Source organism: Ovis aries, chromosome 11 (assembly GCF_016772045.2).
Source record: "Ovis aries strain OAR_USU_Benz2616 breed Rambouillet chromosome 11, ARS-UI_Ramb_v3.0, whole genome shotgun sequence".
NCBI classification, from domain to species: Eukaryota; Metazoa; Chordata; class Mammalia; order Artiodactyla; family Bovidae; genus Ovis; species Ovis aries.
In genome coordinates this window covers 26,739,508-26,764,741 of record NC_056064.1, presented here as the reverse complement: position 1 = coordinate 26,764,741, position 25,234 = coordinate 26,739,508, and the positions used below count along the sequence as shown (strand labels likewise).

General features: G+C 46.9%; 1 protein-coding gene across 2 annotated transcripts; it reads left to right on the top strand.

Annotated features, from left to right (window-relative positions):
- The first annotated feature begins 14,014 nt into the window (after window positions 1-14,014).
- ASGR2 (asialoglycoprotein receptor 2) lies at window positions 14,015-24,654 on the top strand. 2 transcript variants are annotated; one of them, XM_012185609.4, is made up of 9 exons: window positions 14,015-14,172; window positions 14,366-14,647; window positions 16,007-16,126; window positions 16,327-16,422; window positions 17,290-17,361; window positions 17,486-17,572; window positions 17,675-17,820; window positions 23,922-24,028; window positions 24,278-24,654. In XM_012185609.4, the coding sequence occupies exons 2-9, from the start codon at window positions 14,524-14,526 to the stop codon at window positions 24,432-24,434; spliced, it is 909 nt and encodes a 302-aa protein (XP_012040999.1). In that variant the 5' UTR covers window positions 14,015-14,172; window positions 14,366-14,523; the 3' UTR covers window positions 24,435-24,654. The 2 variants fall into 2 exon arrangements, with proteins under 2 accessions (XP_012040999.1, XP_012041000.1); XM_012185610.4 differs by lacking the exon at window positions 16,007-16,126.
- The last annotated feature ends 580 nt before the right edge of the window (window positions 24,655-25,234 follow it).

Sequence of the window (25,234 nt, the reverse complement as noted above, 5' to 3'; positions counted from 1 at the left end):
TCTTAGGAATGTTGTTCTCATGAGCTCTTGAAGAAATTACTAGAGGATGAACTGGAGTCAACCAAGGGATAACAGTAAATTTTAGTGAGAAGAGGGGAGTGAATGTTGAATATAATTAACACAGAACTAAGACTAAAACAAAAAGTTGGTGGTGGAGTTGAGAGAGGGAAGGAGGGAAGATGAGACTGTAAGCTAATTTATTCATTGTTCACAAAAAATAAATTTGAAAGCTGCATTCTTTTCTAAAAATTATTCATCAAAAATATCCCAGAAGAGAGGAAACTTAAACACATTTCTAATAAAAGAGAGTTTTCCAAGAGCCAACAGGTTTCCCTAAAGGATCAGGCTCAGATATTTTGCAAAATATTCTAACAAACCTTTAGAGATTATTTGAATACTGTTCCAGGGCACAGAAAAAGAGGGGAAAAAAATCTCCAAATTATTTTAATTAAGGTGATATATCATTAATTCCAAAGCTTTATAAGAATTTACCTATTTTACTTATAAATATTGATAAAAATACTACTGATAAATAATATATTAGCAAATGGAATCCAGAAACACATGAAAAGAACTGGGACCCAATATCTATATACATAATAGATAAACAACAAGGACCTACTGTATAGCACAGGGAACTATGTTCATTATCTTGTAGTAATATATAACAGAAAAGAACCTGAAAAAGAATACATATATATACACAAACACATTGCAGTATACCTGAAACCAACACAACATTGTAAATTAGCTATACTTCAGTTTAAAAAATTGTTTGGAAAAAAGAATTGGGACCATTATGACCAAATAGACTTTATTTAGGAAATCCAACAACGGTTCAGTATTATCACCTTTCTGCTCATGCTTAATTTCCATACAGTAATAACAGTATCACACTTCTACCCAACATGGGACAACTGTTCTTCATTCCAGTAAAGATGCCCAAAGAAGAGGAGACAGAAAGTCGTAGCATTCCCCTTCTCTATCACTGGGTGCTAATTTCTGTCCTAGCTCTGTCACAAACACATTTGGATATTATGTAATCTGGAAAATAATATTTAAAGTTAACCACCACCACTCTTTATGTGAAATGGGAGAAGGAGGGAGGAGGGGGAAAAGGAAATACTTGGTTAATGTATTGAAATTTGTAGCAAGCAAGGAAGAAGAAATACGTATCTGCTACAGTCCTTATTTCTGTTGTGGGTACAGAGCTGTAATTCATTTCTATTTATTTTATTTTTATTAAAAAAAGTTTTTGGCCACATCAGGGAGCATGAGGGGTCCAAGTTCCCCGAATAGGGATTGAGCCCACTCCCCTGGCACTGAAAGCACGGCCTCTCAACCACTGGATCACCAGGGAAGTCTCCCGTAGTTCATTTTTATAATGTCATTCTTCCACTTACCCATCCCCTGTTCCCTCTGCCCTCTGCAAGCACTCTAGCAGGCAGACAGGGCTCCTTTCTCTGGTGGGAAACACAAACCTTCATTCCTGAAGAGTCTGAGTCTCTGTTTTTTCCTGCCTTGATTAGATTGTTGCAGTCTTCTGGTAAGTTTTACTACAAGGTATGGATGGACCAAAGGCTGCCTACAAATCCCTAAAATTCTAGATATACTCTTCCCTGCACCCACTGTGTAGCAGCAATCCCATTCTACCTTGAAGCCATGATCCATCATTCTGTAAGGCTTTCTGAAAGTCTGGGCATGGATGGTGGCGCCGGCAGAAGCCCTGCAGGCAGTGAGGGCGAATCTATATGCTGAGTAACGACCTGATATGTGTGTTGCCCCCTCCACCATGTCTAACACCATTACCTGCTAAAGGGCTACTAGGTAGGTGACTGGCTGGTTTCCAACCTGCCCACAGCCCCAGCACGAGATCCAGCTTTTGTATTCTTTCCTCTGCATGATACCAGGGACACTGTTGCTGCAGCTGAAGATCCAATACTTTGGCCACCGGATGTGAAGAGTCAACTCACTGGAAAAGACCCTGATGCTGGGAAAGAAGACTGAAGGCAACAGGAGAAGGGGGTGGCAGACGATTGAGATGGTTAGATAGCATCACCAACTCAATGAACGTGAATTTGAGCAAACTCCGGGAGACAGTGGAGGGCAGAGGAGCCTGACTTGCTGCAGTCCAAGGGGTTGCAAGGAGTCAGACAGGACTTAGTGACTGAACAACAACAATCTCCACCAGATTTCAATCAACCAAATTGTTAGAGCGGCTCTCAGCTCCTCTGACTAACTCAGTGAAGCCAGACTCTCTCAAAAGTACATTTGTAACAATAAAACACCTGGGATAACTGGTGTCACACAGACCTGTCTCTTTAATCCTACGGCTCAAAATGGGCAATGGTTAGAGCCTCATGTGTGTCACCGATAGCAGCCTGGCCATATCATGACCCTGGAAGCTTGTGCTTAATCAGAACAGGAACAGCTTCCCAGTCAAATCTTCACTGGCTGTGGGTCACCCCAGGGTGCCTCAAGGTGGTCACAGGCAGACCTCCACAGTGGGAGGACAGCCCTGGACAGGTGGGAAACGAAGGTGGGCATCTCTCAAGGGGAGTCAGGAGGACTGTGGACTGCAGAGTCCTTCTGTCTCACTCTGGACACTTACGACCAAAGACGTTAGGACTGGCCTCCCTGAGCCCAAGAGAGCAAAGGTCAATATTATAGCAGTCAGTGAAAGTCAGTTTCTTTTCTTTTTTTTTTTTTTTTTTTTTGGTGGGGGTAAAACCACAGAAAGAACTATATTCAGAGGCCATTCCTTACCTGTGTACAAATACAGAGGCAGTCCTCAGATGCAGCCTTTGCTTGTCCAGAAAGCAAATCTTCAAGGTGGCCATCAGGGACTAGGTGCATAAACTTTGTATTATACTCTTACTATGTAGGCGGTGTGTCGTGTCCACCGCACATACATACATAGGTCCTAACCTTCAGTACCTCAGAACGTGAATGTATTGAGAGACAGGAACTTCAAATAGATAATTAAGTTAAAGAGAGGTAATTAGGGTGGGCGCTAATCCACATGACTTCCTTGTTGTTCAGTCGCTCAGTCGTATCCAATTCTTCGCCACCCCATGGACTACAACACGGCAGGCTTCCCTGTCCTTCACCATCTCCCGGAATTTGCTCAAACTCATGTCCGTTGAGTCGGTGATGCCATCCATATGACTGAGAAGGGGAAATTTAGACACAGACACACACAGTGAAGAGGACATGAAGACAGAGGAGGAGACGGTGGTCTACAGGCCAGGGAAAGAAGTGCTCAGAAGGAATCAACCTTGTCCACACCTTGATCTCCAACTTCCTTTTTAAAAAACTTATTTATTTGGCCGCACAGGTCTTAGTTGCAGCACGTGGGATTTTCTGTTTTGTGGCATGAGGGATCTTTAACTGTGGCAAGTGAATCTTAGCAGCACGTGGGGTCGGCTTCTCTGACTGGGGGTCAACCCCCAGGTCCCCTGCCTCTCTGTTGGGAGCACAGAGTCTTAGTCACTGGACCACCAGGGAAGTTCCAAGAAAATGAATTTTTGTTGTTTAAACCCTCCAGTCTGCAGTACTTTGTCACAGCAACACTAGCAAACAAAGGCAGCTTCCTTCCTGGATGGATGCTTGTAAAATTCAGTCACCTCTGAAAACCTGTAATGCTACCAAAGAACCAAATCCACTAATAAAAAATCTCTATCCAAAGCATTTAGGATTATTAGGGAATAAAACCCTACAAGGGAGGAAGGCACTCAGCAAGATTTGTACTAATGAATTCCTGTTTTGGAATCCCAGTTGATTGATGGCATTTCTCCTTTGCATGAAGTCAGTGTGAGCAGAGAAGGCCAACGTGAAAGAATAGCTCTGTCTTTTTTTCTTTTTTTAAAGGCCACGCTGTAATATGTGGGATCTTAGTTCCCCAACCAGGGATTGAACCTGCTCCACCTGCTTTGGGAGTGTGGAGTCTTGACCACTGGACCACCAGGCAAGTCCCAAGATAGCACTGCTTTGAACACAGATACACGCTGGGAGCTCTATCAAGAGGTTAGCTCCCTGTGCCCTTTAAGGCACACGTCCCCACCCTATTCCCCCTGAGGTTTCTAGGCCATGCAGCAGAGGAAAAGCCTTCTTTCCTCCAATCTAACCCTCATCATCATAGCGACTGGCATTCCATCATCCATAAAGCAGAGGAGGGGCTTTGCTATCAAACAAGCCAGCCTTGTATTTTCAGCAGTTTGTTTTGCTGTGGAGAAATTTCTGGAGTGAAAGGAGCAAAAGTTTAACAGACAGCTTTGAACTTCGGTTTGGATTTTGTCATCCTTCTCAGTCAGCTCCTTCTCTTTCTCCTGCGGTTGGCGGCTTTATCACAAGGGGAAACCATTCTGCCCTCCCACCCATTCCCGAAGCAGGGCGGTGTTTTCTGCTCTTAGGGAGAAAAACAGAACAACTCACAAACTAAAATACAAAATTAGTTATTTCCAATTCAATTCAACATATAAATAACATTTTTTGATCTAATAATTCCAGTTCGACAACAACAGTCCAACTGGTATTCTTTGTCTTGGATACTATTCAGAAACATAATAAAGATATTCTAACCTCCCCTAACAACAGGATGGTGCTCCAACCACAAGGTTTGTGGTTCACAGGAGAGGCTCAGTTCTTAAACAAACGCCTAACTGCATTTTTATTGCAAACATTCAAGGACATCAAAAAAAAAAAAAAAAAAAAAAGAGGGTCATGTTCCCATGAGGGAAATAATAACTTGAGTTTGTTTTAGAAACAAGTAAACTCTTTTGTTATCAGCCCTTTCTGGGTTTGGGCTTCCCAGATGGCACTAGTAGTAAAGAACCCGCCTGCCAATGCAGGAGACGTAAGAGACACGGGTTTGACCTCTGGGTTAGGGAGGTCCCCTGGAGGAGGGCATGGCAACCCACTCCAGTATGCTTGCCTGGAGAACCCCATGGACAGAGGAGCCTGGCGGGCTATGGTCCATGGGATTGCACAGAGTCGGACCTAACTGAAGTGACTTAGCATGCAGAGATGCACTAGGGAGGGCCTAACTTTTTTTTTTTAAAGTCATTTCCCCAAGTAAGGAAGACTTTTGATCCTGTCATTTTTGACAACAGTAAGGACATCATGCTGAGTGAAATAAGACAAAGATAAATATCGCATGATCTCACTCACATGGGGAATCGTAGGAAAAAAAACTCGCCAAACAGAAATTGAAATCACAGATCCAGAGAACAGACTGGGTTTGCCAGAGGTAGGGTATATGCAGGGGTGAGTGGAATGCCCCTGCATCCTCTCAGCAGCCTCTCTGCACCAAGGCCTCCAGAGAGGAGTGGTCTTGGCCAAACCTGGGGACGGATCCTGCATTCCCTCCCCTGGCAGGCCGCTGGGCTCCGGACTTAAACAGTTGAGGAGGGGCTGCCGGGCTTCTAGCAGAGCACCGTCCCTTGCAAGGTCATTTGCTGACAGAGGATTTGTTAGCAAGTTTTACGTGTCAGCTTGGGCAAACAGAAGAAGCTTCTGTTCCTCTAATCAGACACCGTGTTTCGTCATGAACGGTTAACTAAAGGGACTTCCTTGGAGGTTCAGTGGAAGTCTTTGCCTTTCAATGCATGGGGTGCTGGTTCCATCCCTGGTTGGGAAGCTAAGATTCCTCATGACTCATGGCCAAAAAACCAAAACATAAAATAGAAATCATATTGTGACAAATTCAATAAAGACTTTAAAAGTGGTCCACATTAAAACAAAACAAAAAGAAGTTAATTACAGGAAAAGCTATTGCCTAGATGGGTCACAGGCCCTGAACCGGGGCTGGAGGGAGGAGGCTGGACTGGGAGTGTCAGTGGACAGACCCCAGAGGCCTGTGTGGTATGAAGGGGTGGGGAGCAACCTGGGAGATGAATCCAAGATGGAAACAGGATGTGTAGAATTCACCCACCGCCATGTGCCCACCAGTTGAAGACCCGGATGGCAGTTTACATTCAGAACCAGCCCAGGAGGAGGCCCAGGACTGAGCCTGAGTTGAGCCTGGGCTTGGAGAGGACAGAGGGTACTCTCCGGATGGGGGTGGGGGAACAGAGGGTCCCTAGTGGAGGCAGAGGGTGGTAGAGCAGGGAGTGGGTCACGGATCCCCATCTCCACCCACCCCTCACCCCGAAGCCTGGCAGATGCCCTTCATCATGCTTTCTGGACGGAGCTGGTGACAAGGGCACCCCCACCTCCGCCTCCAGTACAGACTTTGGGAAACGGCGGGAGACTCCAACGTGGGCGAAGGCCACTGGGTCCCGCTGGCCTCCCAGCAGACTGGCCTCCTCAGCCTCTGCTCAGGCGCTCTCAGGCAGATTTGCATGTTGCAAAACCACATGGAATTTCCCTGTCAAAAACTTGCCAAGGGGGATGCTAAAAGGATGATGGGTAAAGATATGCTTATGGACATGAGCTTGGGCAAACTCCAGGAGCTGGTGAGGGACAGGGAAGCCTGGCGTGCTGCAGTCCATGGGGTCTCGAGTTCAGAGATGACCTGGCGACTGAAAAACAACAAAGATATGCTTACATCTTACCCTGAAGGGAGCAGCTCGAGGGTTCGCTGAGGCCAGTTGTCAAGCTGGCAGGCTGCTGAGCCATCCGCAGGCTGATGCTGGCAGAGGTGCCTTGGCCTTGGAGGTGTTTGTTGATCCTGCTTGGCAGGAGTGGCCCATCTTTCTCCCACAGAAGCCAAGAGGCTCTCACTCCTTGCTGGAGAATGAAGACGGGGGGAGAGTGGAGTTGCTCTGTGTAGGTCCCTCCACTTTCCTAATTTGACTAAGAGACAGAAGGGAAGCGAAGATATGATAGAAGCTGCCCAGTAATTAAGTACTTCTGTGGAAAGTGTGGATGGAAAAGATGCACAAGGTGAGGGTTGTGAATTAAGTTTCATTTGGGAGCAAATTGAGGACTGCAGCCCAAGAGACAGCATCTCAGCTCTGAGAAAGAGGTAGCAGGGCAAGGTCAATATCTATGATGTGGGTGAAAGGGGGAGTTCAATGCAATCAAGCACTTAGTTACAAAAGATTTTCTGCTAGTTATGAGCAGCTGATGTCACCATGAAGGGATTTCATGCTTTGCTAGATATGAGGAGATGCAAGGATTGGGATCATGAAATCAGTTCCTGAAAATAACTAACTACCTAAATACCTGTTCCACCAGTTTCCCTGGAGCACAGAGTGCCTCACTCTCCACCCTGGACTCCCTTCAGGGGGTGTTGAAGTTCGATAGCTGCAGCAGAGGGTTCAGTCTCTACAGAGGCAGATGGCAGATGCCCTTGGCAAGCACATTTGTAGTTAACAAAAGCAGGACTCAAGAACCACTCCCCACTCCAGTTCTTGTAAACCTGTGTGTGTGTGTCTGTGTCTGTGTGTGCGTGCGTGCTCAGTCATTAAGTCATGTCCAACTCTGCCACCCCATGGACTGTAGCCCACCAGGCTCCTCTGTCCATGAGATTCTCCAGGCAATAATACTGGAGTTACCATTTCCTCATTCAGGGGATCTTCCCGACCCAGAGATTGAAGCTTCATCTTCAATATCTCCTGCACTGGCAGGCAGATTCTTTACCACTGAGCCACCTGGGAAGGTCTTTCTTATAGACCTGGGGCTTAAAAACTCAGTCATCCTGGTTTCTGAACTTGAGCTCAGTGGGTCTGGTCATTACACAGGAACCATCATCTTCTCATGGCCCTGTGACACCTCCAGGGTCTTTGCAAACCTTTACTGACTCTAACTCAGAGTAACCAGAAAGTGTATAGGACTGGAACTAAGTGAATGCAAGTTAATAAAAAAGAAATGATCAGAGGAAGAAGTTGCAACATTGCCCCCAGGAATTGATTCGTGGGAAATTTTTAGCTATCAGAATGATCCCTTTTGCTGTTTCATGTTCGCTTCAGCTATTTGGAGAGAGGTAAGAAGTTAAACTGTGGAAAATTCTGAAAGAGATGGGAATATCAGACCACCTGACCTGCCTCTTGAGAAACCTATATGCAGGTCAGGAAGCAACAATTAGAACTGGACATGGAACAACCGACTGGTTCCAAATAGGAAAAGGAGGACGTCAAGGCTGTATATTGTCACCCTGCTTATTTAACTTCTATGCAGAGTACATCATGAGAAACGCTGGACTGGAAGAAGCACAAGCTGGAATCAAGATTGCTGGGAGAAATATCAATAACCTCAGATATGCAGATGACACCACCCTTATGGCAGAAAGTGAAGAGGAACTAAAAAACCTCTTGATGAAAGTGAAAAGGAGAGTGAAAAGTTGGCTTAAAGCTCAACATTCAGAAAATGAAGATCATGACATCTGGTCCCATCACTTCATGGGAAACAGATGGGGAAACAGTGGAAACAGTGTCAGACTTTATTTTGGGGGGCTCTAAAATCACTGCAGATGGTGATTGCACCAATGAAATTAAAAGACGCTTACTCCTTGGAAGAAAAGTTATGACCAACCTAGATAGCATATTCAAAAGCAGAGACATTACTTTGCCAACAAAGGTCCATCTAGTCAAGGCTATGGTTTTTCCAGTGGTCATGTATGGATGTGAGAGTTGGACTGTGAAGAAAGTTGAGTGCCGAAGAATTCATGCTTTTGAACTGTGGTGTTGGAGAAAGCTCTTGAGAGTCCCTTGGACTGCAAGGAGATCCAACCAGTCCATTCTAAAGGAGATCAGTCCTGGGTGTTCTTTGGAAGGACTGATGCTAAAGCTGAAACTCCAATACTTTGGCCACCTGATGCAAAGAGTTGACTCATTGGAAAAGACTCTGATGCTGGGAGGGATTGGGGGCAGGAGGAGAAGGGGACGACAGAGGATGAGATGGCTGGATGGCATCACCGACTTGATGGACGTGAGTTTGGATGAACTCCGGGAGTTGATGATGGACAGGGAGGCCTGGCGTGCTGAGATTCATGGGGACGCAAAGAGTCGGACACGACTGAGCGACTGAACTGAACTGAACTGAACTGTACTGAAGAAATTAAAAGAATATTAAGGCCCAGGTCTCTGGCAGTCTCCCTCCTCGAAGACACAGGCATCATGAGGTATGACCACCAGGTGGCGCTACTATCCTGAATGTTGGGAATACAATAGCAAAAGGAGAGAGAAACCTACCTGCTTAAGTGGCGAAAGTAAACCAAAATACTGAAGTGACTTTGAAAGCCTGTTAGAGTATCTTTTTTTTTTTTTTTTTTTTAAATAAGACTGACCACACTTATTTAGTTATTTTTGGCTGTGCTGGGTCTTCGTTGCTGTGTGAGTTTTTCTCTAGTTGCGGCTTGCGGGGGCTGTTCTCTAGTTGTGGTGCTCGGCTTCTCATTGGGGTGGCTTCTCTTGTTGCAGAGCCGGGGCGCTAGGATGCAAGGGCTTCAGGGGTTGAGGTTCCCCAGCTCCAGAGCACAGGCTCAGTAGTGTGGCGCATAGGGTTTAGCTGCATGTAGTATCCTCTCTGATGAGGGATTGAACCCATGTTTCCTGCATTGGCGGGTGGATTCTTTATCACTAAGCCACCTGGGAAGCCCTCCATCTCTTCCTTAGATCTCTTAAATTTATTATTATGACTTGCATTTTTAAGGCCAGGCTCTCAAATTTCACTAGTTAGCATTCTAAGACAAAAAGTCAACTTGTAGACAGAAATACAGAAAGAGTTTAATAAAACTTTATTTAATAATAACAGAAAGTCCCATACTGAGATATTCTTTTATGTATCTTGTTTCTGGATTATTTCTTCACTTTCTGTGGTACTTGTAAACATAGTAGAAATATGATATAAGTATTCTGAGCCCTGGAATGTCTGACAGTTCTTTTTTTTTTAAGTTTTTAAAAATTGTATTTATTTATTTAATTTATTTGGCTGTGCTGGGTCTTAGTTACTACATGCAGGCTCTAGTTCCCTGACCAGGGATTCAACCCAGGCCCCCAGTACTGAGAGCATGGAGTCTTAACCACCAGGGAAGTCCTTGAAAAGTCTCTCTCTCTCTTTTTTTCCCCCTGTTTTTTCATGTCAATGGTCATTTGCACTGACTAAAATCTAGGTTGAAAAGAATTTCCCTTGCGTATTGGAAGGCATTGTCCTGTCTCCTGATGTTGAGTGTAACAAGTGGAAAGCAGAATCTGTTCCAGTTCTTGTTTCTTTATAGGTGATTTTTCCCCCTGCCTCCAGTAGCTTTTAGACTCTTTATTGCTGGTATTCTGAAATTTCACAGTTATGTCCTTTGGTCATTCTTTAATGAAAAGCTGGGCAATTAGTAGGTTATTTAAATTTGGAGCCTCATGCTTTTCATTCTAAGTAACAATCTTGTATTATTTCTTTGATAACTTTCTCCCTTTTACTTCCTTGTGTATCTTCTAGAACTATTAATTGAATGTTGTGGATCAATTGATCTTTTATATTATTCGTGGAGATTTAACAAGGCTGGTGAAAAAAGGGGGGGTGCTTTCTTTTCCTCTGAAGTTTGAAACCAATTGAGAACCAAGACACAGTAGACAGATAAATGATGTCAAGTTGCTAGCTTTCTTGCTGATACACAGTTAAGGTGGACTTGGCTTCAAACCTTAAATCAAATGAAAGTGAAAATCACTCAGTCATGTCCAACTTTTTACGAGACCATGGACTGTATAGTCCATGGAATTCTCCAGGCCAGAATACTGGAGTGGGTAGCCTTTCCCTTCTCCAGGGGATCTTCCCGATCCAGGAATCAAACTGGGGTTTCCTGCATTGCAGGCAGATTCTTTATCAGCTGAGCTACAGGGAAGCCCCTTAAATCAAAAGGACTTGTTAATATTTCATCCAACAGTTAGACAGACATATTTACCTAGTCACAGGCAGAGCTGGGCAAAGCAGGTTTTCTCTGCAGGGGCAGGCTCAGTGTCACCTGGCAGAACACAGATGACTGGCTGAGCAGAAAGAACCAAAGAGAGCCCCCACAGGCAAGCTTCCTTTCCTGGGGAGGTGTGGTGGGGATGTCTGGAGAAAGGCCTGGAGAGTTCCCTAGCAGGAAGTATACATGGAAATATGAGGCCAGGGGGTAAAAAATGCCCTCAGTTTAGCTGTTCTCTCATTAAAAAAAAAACAAACAAACAACTTTGTCCCTTTTTTGGAACGATTTCCTGATTTTTATCTTCCAGCACTTTTATTAATTGTTTTGGCTTTAACAACAAAAAAATTGTTTTTAATTTTCAAAAGACCTTGTTTTCTGAACATGTATCTAGAATATACAAGATATGCCTCCAATCAGCAAAGTGAATCCAGGAAACCCAATAGAAAAATGGATAAAGGATGTGGAAAAGCTGTCCATACAAGAGGAAATCTGAACAAATAGAAAACAGGTGGAGAAACGTTCAAACTCTCTATTAACCAGAAATGTAGCATAGAGGAGCAGCGAGATGTCATCAGGGTGGTGAGAAGCTGCATAGTAACAAGTGTTGAGAAGGATGACACAAAAGAGGGAGCCCTCATATGCTGGTGATGGGAGTGTCAGTGGGCACGGCCGTTCTGGAAGAGGTATAGCCTGGCTGGACTCAGGTGAAGTTAAGCTTGAGAATCCTTTGTGAAGTGACACTTTCACTCCTGGATATGGTTCACAGGGAAATTCTCACCAAGCTCCACGTGGGAACTTGATGAAGCATTGATAGCAGAGATGAAACAGTAAGACCATTACTATCACAGGAGGGGTAGGGAGGGAGGATGCAGTGAGTGGACGAGGAGCATGAGGCAAGTGAGAAATGAAAGGGAATAAAAACTGTACTGAAAAAGAGTATTGTGAATAGGATCTCATTGATGAAAAAAAACGGTGTGTGTGTATGCATTAAATTAAGTGTGAGAATATTCTGTGACTTGGCAATTTCAGCCTTGGATATAGTCCTGAGACATAGTCTCACCTAGGTCCTCATGGGGACATAATGTGTCCATTGCAGTAGTTGGGTGTTCCTCATTTGGGGACTGGGTAAATATACAGTGATGGATACGCACCACTGAATACTGTGCAGAGGTTCATAGCAACAAACCAGATGTACAAATAGCAACACGGATAGATCTTAAACATTTACTCTTGGGTGAAAAAGTCAGGAACAAATGAGATGTATGAAAGCTTCACTTATCTGTCTAAAAAATAGGCACACAAACTATGCCATATATTTGATACGGATGCATACTTGAGAATATATTTTATTTCAGTTACCTATTGATGCATAACAGTCTAACCCAAAGCTTCATTGACTTAAAACAAACAACTACAGTTGACCCTTGAACACAATGGGTTTGAACTGCACAGTTTCACTTCATAAGCATATTTTTTTCCACAAAAAAATGTGTTACATCATGTGCAGACGCTGATCAGGGGATACAGAGGGTATTGTAAAGTCATACTCGAGTTTTCAACTGCAGGGAGAGGTTCGGTGTCCCTAATCCCTGCACCATTCAAGGGTCAATTGTATTTATTTCTCAAGATTCTCTGGGTGCCGTGAAGGGCTAGGCCAGGTAGACCATGTGGTCTTGGCTAGGGTCATACACTTGGATGCATTGAGCTGTTGGCTAGACTGGAAGCTCCCAGAAGGCTTTGTTCACATGTGGGGGCCCCGGTTCTTCTCTGTGTTCTCTCTGTCTCCATATGGTGTCAGGGAACTGGATCCCACATGCTGCAACTGAAGAGCCCTCATGCCATAATGAAGGCCCAGTGCAGCCAAATAACTGATGTGTATATATGTATATAAAATCAGGAATGAAAACTGGGTTTTCTCTCCCAAGTTGTTGTTAGCGCAAGTGTAGATGGTGGAAGTGAAAGTCGCTCAGTCGTATCCGACTCTTCGCAACCTCATACTGTCCATGGGATTCTCCAGGCCAGAATACTGGAGTGGCTAGCCTTTCCCTTTTCCAGGGGATCTTCCCAACCCAGGGATCAAACCCAGGTCTCCCGCACTGCAGGCCGATTCTTTACCAACTGAGCTCTGATTTTTCGGTTCGTGAAGCCCCGTCTTCCTCACAGGACTGTGAAGAGCCCCCAGTCTGATGGGATGGCATTTTCCCTCGATCGGTTTTGCCTCCCACAGTCCCCACCACCCCCCACCCCCGCCCCATCCCCTGCTACACAGTCAAGTCACTTAGTCTCCTGCAGGTTATTCCCTCCTTTGTGAAGTGGGAACAGCAGAAGTGAAGTGATCTGTTGCGACGTGTCGTGAGAATTACCAGAGAGCATGTCTGTGGGTCATTTAGCGCCGTGCCTGGATGTGAGGCCCACAGCTTCTGGAGCCAGGGCCACGAGAGGGCCAATCAGTCGCTCAGTCTTGTCCGACTCTTTGTGACCCCATGGACTGTGGCCCACCAGCCTCCTCTGTCCATGGGATTTCTCAGGCAAGAATACTGGGGTGGATTGCCCTTTCCTCCTCCAAGGGATCTTCCTGACCCAGGGATCAAACTCGTGTCTCCTGCATCGCAGGCAGATTCTTTGCCACTGAGCCACCCAGGCAACAGAAGCGGCTTATTTACAAGGTTGAACCTCTCCTATCCACTGCTTTCTGGATGCTCTTCCCTCTTCTCTGTCCTCCCTGAATTTCCCGTCTCTGAGGGGCTTTACTCCCATGGAGAGTGAAGCCAGTTGGCCCAAAGCTGGGAAGCCTACTGGCTGAGCCTACAGGACGTGAGGCCTCAGCTCAGACGCCAGATTGGGCAAGAGTACAGAAGTGGCCCCTCCAATCCTGGTCAGGGTTGTCTGACTAACAATTCTGGGAATCTCAGGCAGGAAGTGAAAGGGGAGTGGGGCAGAGAGGAACTAGCCAATTGCACCCTGGTTCCTCCTGGTTGGCCCTCCTCCCAGATGTGCTGAGAAGAGTGAGGTGACTAGCTTCTGAGGGTAGAAGGGACAGGCCAGGAGACCCCTTCTCTGTGAAGGACAGAGACACAGTCCTGCCCTCTGCCCCCGCCACATATTGACTGAGTCTCCAACTCAGTTTCCACTCTGTTTACTGTCCAAAGTCCCAGGGGCAGGAGATGCCAAGTTAGAAGCGCTTGGACGTTCAGGCACACGGGTTCAGGGCCCTTCCCTGAACTAGTGCTCACCCCTTCCCTCCTCTCTTCCAGCACCACCTGGCCCCCAGTTCTCCTGGTTCAAGCTCTCCTGCGTCCTGGGGCCTGGGCAACCTTCTAGACCTTGAACAGGTAAACTGAGGTCACTGGGGAGGCAGGCAAGCCTGGGGATGTCTGGGATTAGACAGACCCTGGTTCAGAGACAGTTGGGGGGGGGCGCGGTCGATGGGAAGTTGTGGGGTGATTGGCATGTGTGGAAGGGAGGCTCGAGGCCCAGGCCATCTCCTGAGAGGCATTTCAGCTTCCATCTCCCCTCAAACCTCAGATCCAACCCAAGCCAGCCATCGCCTAGACCCACTCTGAGCCTACATCCACCAGCCTCCACCTCAATTAGCATCTTAGCACGAGCATCAGCCCCAACTCAGTCCCAGCCCTAAAGCATCCCCGAGCCCAGGCAGGGTCCAGCTACACCCAGGACCCAGCATGGCCAGGAACTTCCAGGACATCCAGCAGCTGGACTCCGAGGAGAACGACCACCAGCTAGGCAGAGGCGAGGACCCAGACACTCGTGGACACAGCCCTGGGAGAGAAGAACCATTCTGGAAAGGCAAGTGTCCAGTCTCTGGGGCTCTGCTCTACCCTAGTCTAGCTCCTGGTCACTCTCTGTCCCTCCGAGGCCTTTGTCACATTCACCCTGTGACCAGAGACTGTCCTCTGATGCCACCCTCTTCTCCACCCCCAGGGCCCCAGGAAAGGGGTCTCCCTTCTTCCTTCCAACCTGACCAGTGTGTGCTGTGTGTGGTGGCAGGAGGGGAAGGGTGTGTGTTGGAGGGAAAGGGCACAGAGAAATTCTGGAAGATCCCCACTCCCCTCCAAGCCCCCTACCTGAATCTTTCTCTAGCAAATCTTTACCGAAGTCCCCAAGTGTCTAGGAGAAAGTTTTCAGGTGAGAAAGAACTGAGCCGTTTCCAAGATGAAGGGCGGGAGCCGGGATGCAGGAGGGGGTGTCAGGTGTGGGTGCTGGTGATGGAATGAAGCTCTGTGGAGACCAGGAGGGGTTGGGGGTCAAAGCTCAAGGAGGGGGACTGGTTAGCCTGGGCTGGGAGGAGGGACTCCCTCCTGCCTGAGGCTGGAAGAACTGCCCCTGTTGCAGCTGAGGGTGGGAGCTGAACAGGGGAGAAAGCTGCTGTCCCACCAGGCTTCTCCTTTCCCCAGCAGCAGGTCCACAAGCCTTTTCAACAGGCTGTGTGGGGCAGAGGCCTCACCCACCTACACCCCTCTGCCCCTTCAGGTCCCACCAGCTGCCTGGTAGGTAGTGAACACACAAAAGTAACTTTGGATATTGTTGGATCTTCTGAGAATGAGAGGATTCGTGTTTCAGCAGGAGGCTTGGAGAGAGTCCAGTGGTTTTGGATTTCACGGGACAGGGGGCTCGCCTGAAAGAGGCGGGGTGGGCAGCATGGCAGAGTGTGCCTGAGGGGTGCAACCATCAGCCAGCCTCTGCCACCTGCAAGTGGGTTGACAGCTGGCACCTGCTCACCTGGGAGCAGGTTCCACTCTTCCCAGAGTTTTTCAGAAGATTTGTAGATACACTGGCTATTGTTTCCTCAAAAAAATTTTCTTTCTGCCTCTCCATCTCCCCTTTCCATCAATTATGCATATATTAGTGATCCCACAGCTCATTGGTGCTCTTGCTATTTTATGGGGGAGTGTGGGATACTTTTCTTTCCTGGTGTTTCTTTTTATACAGTTGTTGTTGCTATGCCTCCAAGTTCATTGAGACGTATGCCTGTCTCATCTGTTAATTTTATCCGGAGTGTTTTTCATCTCAGAATCTACTTTCTCCGCCTGCCCTCGCCCCGCAAAGCTGTACTTCCTCAGGCTCTGCTCCTCTGATGCTCCGTGAGGTTGGCTCTCTGGCCCCCTGCCTCCGATGCCCCTTGCCCTGACACCCCTTCTCTTGCAGGGATGCCTCCTCCCCAGCCTCTCGTGCTGCAGCGTCTCTGCTCCAAGTTCCGCCTTAGTCTGTTTGTCCTGGTCTTCAATGTCCTGCTGCTGGTGGCCATCTGTGTGACAGGGTCCCAAAGTGAGGGTCGCAGGGGTGGGGCAGTGATGGGGGCGGGGATTCGGGCAGTGCTGGGGCCGGTGAGAGCCACGATAGGGAAGAGATGGAGGCAGTAAGGAGGCAGTGCTGGGGCGGGGAAGGGGACCATCCCGCGGACAGTGTGAGGGCAGTCAGGTGGGACAGTGTGCGATCCACCGTGTCCTGTTTTGTCTCCTGACAAGGAGCACAGCTGCAAGGGGAGCTGCAGACCCTACAGGACACTTTCAGCAACTTCTCGTCGAGCACCCTGATGAACATCCTGAATCTCAGCTCCCACGGTGACTGGGCGAGCCCCGAGGGGAGGGACTGGGATGTGCTGGGTGATTGAGGGGTTGGCTTAGCAGTGAGGGTTGGCTGGGCTCCGTGCTGGCTTCCCTGGTGGCTCAGACAGTAAAGAGTCTGCTTGCAATGGGTTCAATCCCTGGTTCAGAAAGATCCCCTGGAGAATGGGATGGCTACGCACTCCAGTACCCTTGCCTGGAGAATCCCAAGGATGGAGGAGCCTGGCAGGCTACAGTCCATGGGGTTGCAAAAAGTCGGACATGACTAACTAAACACACGGGCATGCATGCTGGGTGCAATAGGGGAGTGTTTAGGGGTACTGGGAAGGAAGCACAGACTAGGGCAGATAATCCAACCTGAGAAGCCAGGCAAGGGTTCCAAGGATGCTGCTTCCTGAGCCGAGGGTCCCTGAAGGATGAGTGAGGGTTAGAGTAGAGGATGGAGGTGGGAACCAGGTAGAGAGCAGAGTCTGATGACCAGGACGTGAGGAAGACCACTGCATGTCCTGGACTCTCAATATTTCCAGTGTGGCTGGAGGGCTGGGCCAAGGGTGGGCTAGAGAGGTGGGTCGGGGCCAGACCATGCAGGCAAGCTGCGCTAACTCGCGGGGCTTTACTTTGAGAACATAGGGAGCTACGGGAAGGATTTAACAGGGGAGTGAGTGGCCTGAGCAGGTTGTGCTTCAGAACACCACCGTGCAGCCAGGAGAAGAGTGGGTGGGGCTGGGGAGCCCAGAGGGCAGAGCATGTAACATCCCAGGCCAAGGGGATGGTGGCCTGGGCTGACGCGTCAGTGGCATGAGGGTGGAGAAATGTTGGGGAGGCAGAGCAGAGGGGAGACAGGTTAGCTTTCCTCTGTTGCAGGAGGCTTCGCCAGTGACAAGGTGAGACTGCTGGAAACCAAGCTGGAAAAGCAGCAGGAAGACCTGAAAGCAGGTCAGAGACTCTCTCTCGAGTGTGCGTGTGTATGCTAGTGTATCTCCCCAGCCAGACGCTGGAGTGCTGGTCTGCGGGCCATGCACACGGCCTACCACACCCTTGCCACCGCTCTGACCCTTAGATCACGCCACTTTGCTGCTCCATCTGAAGCACTTCCCCACAGATCTGCGCGCACTAACTTGTCAGATGGCACACTTCCAGAGCAACGGTAAGGATGTGGTGGGGCGGGGTTGGGGGTGAGCATCTCCAATCCCTCTGCCCGTCCCCTCCAGCTGGATCTTATCGCCCTCTGTCCCTCCAACCCCCTCAGGCACAGAATGCTGCCCAGTGAACTGGGTGGAATATGATGGCAGCTGCTACTGGTTCTCTCGCTTGGGGAAGCCCTGGCTCGAGGCTGAGAAGTACTGCCAGCTGGAGAATGCCCACCTGGTGGTCGTCAACTCCAGAGAGGAGCAGGTAAAACCACAACCTTCCCAAATGCAGGAGGAAACCTTGGGAATGCAAACTGGGAGGCTGGGTCAGGCTTGTTTTGTTATTTTTTTCTGACCTGAGGAGAATCCAGAAGCGGAAATCCATCCCTGCTCTGGGAGGTTCAAGATGGAGCAGCCATTGATTCTAAGAGGTGGGAGATTACATCCAGGAGCCAGGGCAAAGGATAGGAGCCAGGAGACCAGGTGATGAGGATCAGGGCAGGAGACAGAATGAGTGGCAGGATGAACTAAAGGGCCAGGACTTCGGTGGAGAACACTGTGGAGGCGCTGACAGTCCCTGCTTGCTCTGTACTGGCCTGGGGAACGTGATGGGTCTTTGGGTGAAAGGGACAGAGTGAGTGGGATTCCCAGGAACGTGCCTGGCGTGAGTTACTGGGTCCCTCCAAAGCGCCCCAAGTCTCCCTGCCCACTGCTGCCATCAGATCACAACTCCAAAGTTCAGAGGGAAGACTCAACCCATTCAAACAAGTGGGACATGTTAGGGCAAAGGAGGGTATTAATGATAACATTTACTGAGCCCTTTCTATGTGTCAGGCACTTTCATATAACCATTGCTTTAGCCCTCACAACCCTATGGAGCAGGCACTCTTGTTATCCCCTCTTTGAGGTGAGGGTAGATATATATATATATATATATATATATGGATTACAGACATATTTTACTTTACTGATCAGGTTGAAATTGCCAATATTCTCAGTATTGGCCTATAAAGTTTCATGTGAATCAACCTAAGACTCAGTCTGTGATTTGGCTCAGAAGTTCATGCCACCTACAACTTTATGGAGGATGGGATGGTACCTTTATCATGGTGAAATGAACATCAGTGTCCTGATTAATGCTTTTTGCCTTGAATTCGTCTTCATGTGATATGAAGGGACTGGTCCTTGATTTCTTTTCACTTACATTTGCTTTGTGTATCTCTCTCCATCCCTCTTATTTCCAACTATTTTGAGTCTCTGTTTTAGATAAATGATTCTCAGCCATTGCAGTGTATTGTAACCTCTTGAGGAGTTTAAAACATATTCACACTTGGTCTTGCACTCAAAGGTTCTGATTTAATTAATCTTGGATTCATCCTGAGTATTGAGAATTTTTTAGGCACCCCCACCCCACCCCCCCATAAATGATGCTACTCTGTTGTTTAGCCACCCTTAAGGTATTTTTCCTATAGTTGTATATAAGTTGTTTTATTTTATTCATTTAAAAAATATTTATTTGGTTGCATTGGGTCTTAGGGGCACACAGGATCTTCACTGCATCATAAAGTCTCTTTCATTGTGGTGTCCGGATTCTCTCTGTGTAAGTGCACAGATTCGATAGTTTCTCTGCACAGGTTTAGCTGCTTTTCAGCTTGTGGGATCTCAGTTTCCCACCATGGATCAAACCCCTGTCTGCCCGCTGCGGTGGAAACTTGGAGTCTTAACTACTGGACCCCCAGGGAAGTCTCTAGTTTTAGTTTTTTAAGGAACCTTCAGGCTGTTCACGGTCCCACCAAGGGTAGAGTAGGGTTCTCTTTTCTCCACACCCTCTCCAGCACTTATTATTTGTAGATTTTTTTATAATGGCCATTCTGACCCCTGGTAGCTCAGACAGTAAAGAGTCTGCCTGCGATGCGGGAGACCTGGGTTTGATCCCTGTGCTGGGAAGATTCTCTGGAGAAGGAAATGGCAACCCACCCCAGTATTCCTGTCTGGAGAATCCCATGGCCATGGGATCACAAAGAGTTGGACACGACTGAGTGACTTCACTTTCACTATTCTGACCTATGTGAGGTAAATCCTCATTGTGATTTTGATTTGCATTTCTCTAGTAGTTAGCCATGTTGAGCATCTTTTCATGTGCCTGCTGGCCATCTGTATGTCTTCTTTGGAGAAATGTCTGTTAGGTCTTCTGCCAATTTTTTTGTTAAGTTGTTTTTTTTTTTGATGTTGAGTTGTATGAGGTGTTTTTATATTTTGAATATTAACCCCTTGTCAATTGCATCATTTGCAAATATTTTCTTCCATTCCATAAGTGGTCTTTTTGTTCTGTTGATAGTTTTCTTTGCTGTGCAAAAGCTTTTAAGTTTGATTAGGTCCCATTTGTTTATTTTTGCTTTTATTTCTTTTGCCTTGGGAGACTGATCTAAGGAAATACTGCTGTGATTTATGTCCCAGAATATTTTGCCTATGTTCTCTTCTAGGAGTTTTAGGGTATCATGTCTTATATTTAGGTTTTAAAACCATTTTGAGTTTATTTTTATATATGATGTGGGGGAGTATTCTAATTTCATTGATTTACATGTAGCTGTCCAGTTTTCCCAACACCACCGTGTTGAAGAGACTGTCTTTTCTCCGTTGTATATTTTTGCTGCCTTTGTCGTAGATTAATTGACTGTAGGTGTGTGGGTTTATTTCTGGGCTCTCGCACTTGCATTTATTTTAAAATAGATATCTTTAATCCAGCTACTTTTTTTCTGTTTTATATGCTTCTTTTATTTTCTCCCATTTGCTATGTGAGATGTATTCTTCTTGTTTTCTCTACTGTGTTATTTTGGACTAAATGTGGCTTGTTTTTAGCTACAATATTAATTACTGTCATAACTCTAAATAATGGGCTGAAACTTCTTGGCTTTAAAAAATAAAAGAATTTATATAACTTTTATATGAAAGATGAGGAAACCAGTACACTTCTTCTCATGCCTCAATCTTTTCTCTCTTTTAAAATTGAGATATCATTGACATGTAACACTGTAAGTTTGAGGTGCACAACACCCTGGTTTGTATATTGCAATATGATGAATAAAGTAGTGTTAGCTCTTACCTTCGGAGAAGGCGATGGCACCCCACTCCAGTACGCTTGCCTGGAAAATCCCATGGATGGAGGAGCCTGGAAGGCTGCAATCCATGGGGTCATGAAGAGTCGGTCACGACTGAGCGACTTTACTTTCACTTTTCACTTTCATGCATTGGAGAAGAAAATGGCAACACACTCCAGTGTTCTTGCCTGGAGAATCCCAGGGACGGGGGAGCCTGGTGGGCTGCCGTCTATGGGGTCTCACAGGGTCAGACACGACTGAAGCAACTTAGCAGCAGCAGCAGCAGCAGCTCTTACCTTTACCATGTCACATAATTATTATTTCTTTTTAATTGAGAACAATTCAGAACTAGTCTGTTAGCAACTTTGAAGTTTATAATGCCTTGTTCATATCTCTCCCACGTTCCTTACATGTGTGTGCAAATAGTTGTTCTTTGAATTTCATTAATCTCAGATATATCTCAGTGTGGTATATTCTCTATATTTTTGCTCTGAGGCTAGGAGAGTTCTTTTAGCACATAAAGTTAGAGTTTCATATGTTTTGGAAAATTTTCTTAAGCCATTTATTTGAATAGTTTTTCTTGCCCATTTGTTCTCTTTTCCTCTGGAGCACACCATTCAAAATGATCTCCATTGTCTACCCTCCATAGCCTTCATCTTGTCACTGTTTAAAAGCATCTGCCTACAGTGCAGGAGACCTGGGTTCAGTCCCTGGGTCGGGAAGATCTCCTGGAGAAGGGAGCAACCCACTCCAGTATTCTTGCCTCCCCCGCCCCAAAAAAGGGGCTCAAAGAAATATGGGGCTTCCCTGGTGGCTCAGACTGTAAAGCATCTGCCTGCAGTGCAGGAGACCCGGGTTCGATCCCTGGGTTGGGAAGATCCCCTAGAGAAGGAAATGGCAACCCACTCCAGTACTCTTGCCTGGAAAATTCCATGGACTGAGGAGCCTGGTAGGCTACAGTCCATGGGATCACAAAAAGAGTCAGATGCGACTGAGCGACTTCGCTTCACCTTCTTTCTCTCTTCTCCTTTGTTCTCTGGGCTCTTTTCTCAAGCCTGTCTTTTGTATCTTAGACTTGATTTTTTGTTGAGTTTTTTTTTTTTTTTAATGTAGCTCAAAATTTTCTCTTCACTTTCTTCTCTTTATTTATCATTGTTATCTTTCTTCTTTGATTCTTCTTTTGTAGTTTTATGTCATTCATCTCTTTAATGTTTCTGAGGATATAAGCTGTTCTCCAATAGCTTCTTAGGTTTAGAAACATGCTTTCTTTACAAAGTATATTTTTCACCTCTCTTCTTGATATCACAGTGCTTTTTTCTTCCTCCTCTTCCTTTCCATCCTTTTCATTTTTTCTCAGTTTCCATGATAAAACTCTCCCGTGCTCCTTCTTTGAGTGGGCTGAATTCTTTCTTCCCTGTTATTTACTCATGAATAGGGCAGACGTGTTCTCATGGACTATCTTTTCTGACCATCTGACACTATTTCATCCCTCCCCTCAGTCTTCACCTGGGTTTCCCAGGTGGCGCAGTGGTAAAGAATCTGCCTGACAATGCAGGAGATGCGGGTTCAATCTCTGGGTGGGGAAGATCTTCTGGAGCAGAAAACGGCAACCTGCTCCAGTACTCTTGCCTGGGAAATTCCATGGACAGAGGAGCCTGGTGGGCTACAGACCATGAGGTCACCAAAAGTCGGACATGACTGAGCACCGACATGCTCACACACACTCAGTCTTCAACACAGAGCCTGGATATTGATGCTTTGTGTGGTCCATTCAGTTACTCAGCTTCTTGTGGTGATGAAGAGGGGACTGGGGCAGTGGGCAGCAGCAAAGGGAATATCTTGCCTCCAGGCATTTTCCCTCCAGCTCCGTTGACCCTCCTGAATTTGGGGAATAGCCCTACGAGCCCTTGAGAGCTGTCCCTTCATGCACAGGATATTGACCTATTTGCAGGAGTCTAGAATTCAAGAATGCTGCTGTATCTGCCTTCAGATGAGGTGACTAACTGCAGTTTTAGTTAGATGTCTAGAAAGGGAGAGTGGAATTAGGAAATTTTCCTCCAGATGCAGTTGGAGACCCTTCATATGCTATCAAAGGAAACTGCTACATATTCATGTTTCCTTCATAAAACAAGGTGACCACACCCTATGGTGCTGCCCTCCCAAGCCAGGGGGCTTAAGGTTCAGCTCAGTCGCTCAGTCATGTCCAACTCTTTGCGACCCCGTGAATTGCAGCACACAAGGCCTCCCTCTTGAGGCCTCAGAAAGAGCCATATCTCTTAAGAGAAAGCCACTTCCTCTTAGGAGGTATGCATGGATCCTGGGAAGCTATCTCAAAGACCACTTATGTCCCACCCCCACCAGCTGGACAGCTTGGCTGGCCCTCACATATAGGGCATCTTCTTATTTTCAGCCAGACTGCCAGAGCCCCTGTAGCCAAGTCATAACAGAGCTCTGAGCAGTGGGTCCAAGCTTAGAAGCTGCAGGGCCTGGAGGACAACAGAAATGACAGCTGTATGTAGAAGTGAAGTGAAAGTGAAAGTTGCTCAGTTGCATCTGACTCTTTGCGACCCTGTGGACTGTAGCCTGCCATGCTCCTGTCCATGGGATTCTCCAGGCAAGAATACTGAAGTGGGTAGCTGTTGCTTTCTCCAGGGGGTGTTTCCAAGACAGGGATTGAACCCAGGTCTCCCGCATTGCAGGCAGATTCTTTACTATCTGAGCCACCAGGGAAACCTGTATGTAGAAGTAGGAGCAGATAAGTGTGCCTGAAAGGCAAGTAAAACCCAAATCTTTACTGGGTCATTGGGTCACCCTGAGGGTGGCAGGGGTCAGGATCCAAGAGTTTGAGGTTGTGGGCACAAGACAGGGAGAAAATTAGAATAGCAGCTGTGAGTTAGGAATGAAGTGGGAGGCCAGGTCAGGGGACAAGGGTCACCAACTCAGGCACTGACTTGTTACCCTGGGCTCCACAGATACCCTCAGTTCCTTAATCTCACGTGTAAAGTGTAATCATTAGGGTGTCCAATTTACAGAGCTTTATGGGGATGAAATAAGATAATCCTTGTAAAGTAATTAGTACAATGTTTAGCCCAGTAAATGTTCACTAAATAATAGATATGGTTGCAGAAGAAAAAGCCAGGAACTTGTATTGGGTGCTGTTGCTTCGAGGTGGGGACAGATCAGACTGAGGGGTGGGGTGAGGGAGATACAGCTAAGACCTGCATGGAGGCACAAGGGACTAGAAACTTCCCTCCCACCTGTTTTCCAGAAGTTCGTTGTACAACACTCAAACCCCTTTAGAATCTGGATAGGTCTCACCGACAGCGATGGCTCCTGGAAATGGGTGGACGGCACAGACTACAGGCACAGCTACAAGTAAGTGGCTTCTCCTTGTCTCTCCCCACTAATTTGTCCTGGGAATGGCCATCTGGTCTTTGCCCCCAGGACACTCCCACTCGTCCCTCGGGGACCAAATTCTCCCACCATCTCCCCCCTCACCCAGATTCTCAGCTCCCAAGACTGCAGTCACAGCTCCCTGAAAAAGCCATGCCTTTCTGAGGTGGGGAGTGAGGGTTGTTGGGACGTGGGGGCCATCTGGAGCGGAGCTCTGTCCTGCCTTCCTAGGAACTGGGATCCTGCTCAGCCCGATAACTGGCGGGGGCACGAGCTGGGGGCCAGCGAGGACTGTGCAGAGATCAGACGGGATGGGCTCTGGAATGATGATTTCTGCCAGCAAGTGAAACGCTGGGTGTGTGAGATGAAGCGGAACATCACCATCTAGCCGCCCACCTCCCCCAGCCTCCAGCAGACCTCCAACCCGCAAACCTCCCTGCCTGGGCATTTTGAAGAAAGGAAGGAGAGGAGAGTCTTCAGAAGCATGGGGAGAGCTTGAAGAGGGATAGAAGCGGGGGCGCTGAAGAAGCTCTGACCCTGGGGAGACTGCTCCTGCCTTCTTCTGAAATTCACTGTGATTATTATTATTATAATTTTCAGCTTCCTCAGTGGAGTAGTGTGTAACTTGCGCTTAGTCACTTTGTCATGCACGACTCTTTATGACCCATTGGATGGTAGCCTGGCAGGCTCTTCGGATTTCCCAGGCAAGAATACTGGAGTGGGTTGCCGTTTCCTTCTCCAGGGGGTTCTCCCCAACCCAGGGATCGAACCCACGTCTCCTGTGTCTCTTGCATGGCAGACAGATTCTTCACCTGCTGAGCCATCAGGGAGTAGGAAAAGGACAAATACTTGAAACTTTGTGTGGACTGGTTATTTGGAACTGGGAAGTGTAGGATTCAAAGAAGAGGGAGGGAGAGGGTCTCGAAGAGAGAGCTCAAGTGTTGGACAGCTGTCCCTGACACTTAATCTTTTTTTTTTACGCTCCCCTACCTATGAAGCTTTATATTTTTACTTGCTTATTTGTTTGGTAATTTGCTGTTTTATTTTTTTAATATTTTATTGTTTATTTTTTGAATTATGGAAGTATGATAACACATTTTTAAGAGACTTGGAAAATACAGAACAAAGTTATATATAGTTTCACTATATACTACAAATTTTTTTTTAAGTATTTAAAGATTTTTAATT

Coding starts and splice junctions, on each gene's coding strand:
- ASGR2 (XM_012185609.4), top strand. CDS start 14,524: ATGGCCAGGAACTTCCAGGACATCCAGCAGCTGGACTCCGAGGAGAAC. Junction 17,573..17,674: donor GGCACACTTCCAGAGCAACG/GTAAGGATGTGG, acceptor CAACCCCCTCAG/GCACAGAATGCTGCCCAGTG. Junction 24,029..24,277: donor GACTACAGGCACAGCTACAA/GTAAGTGGCTTC, acceptor CTGCCTTCCTAG/GAACTGGGATCCTGCTCAGC.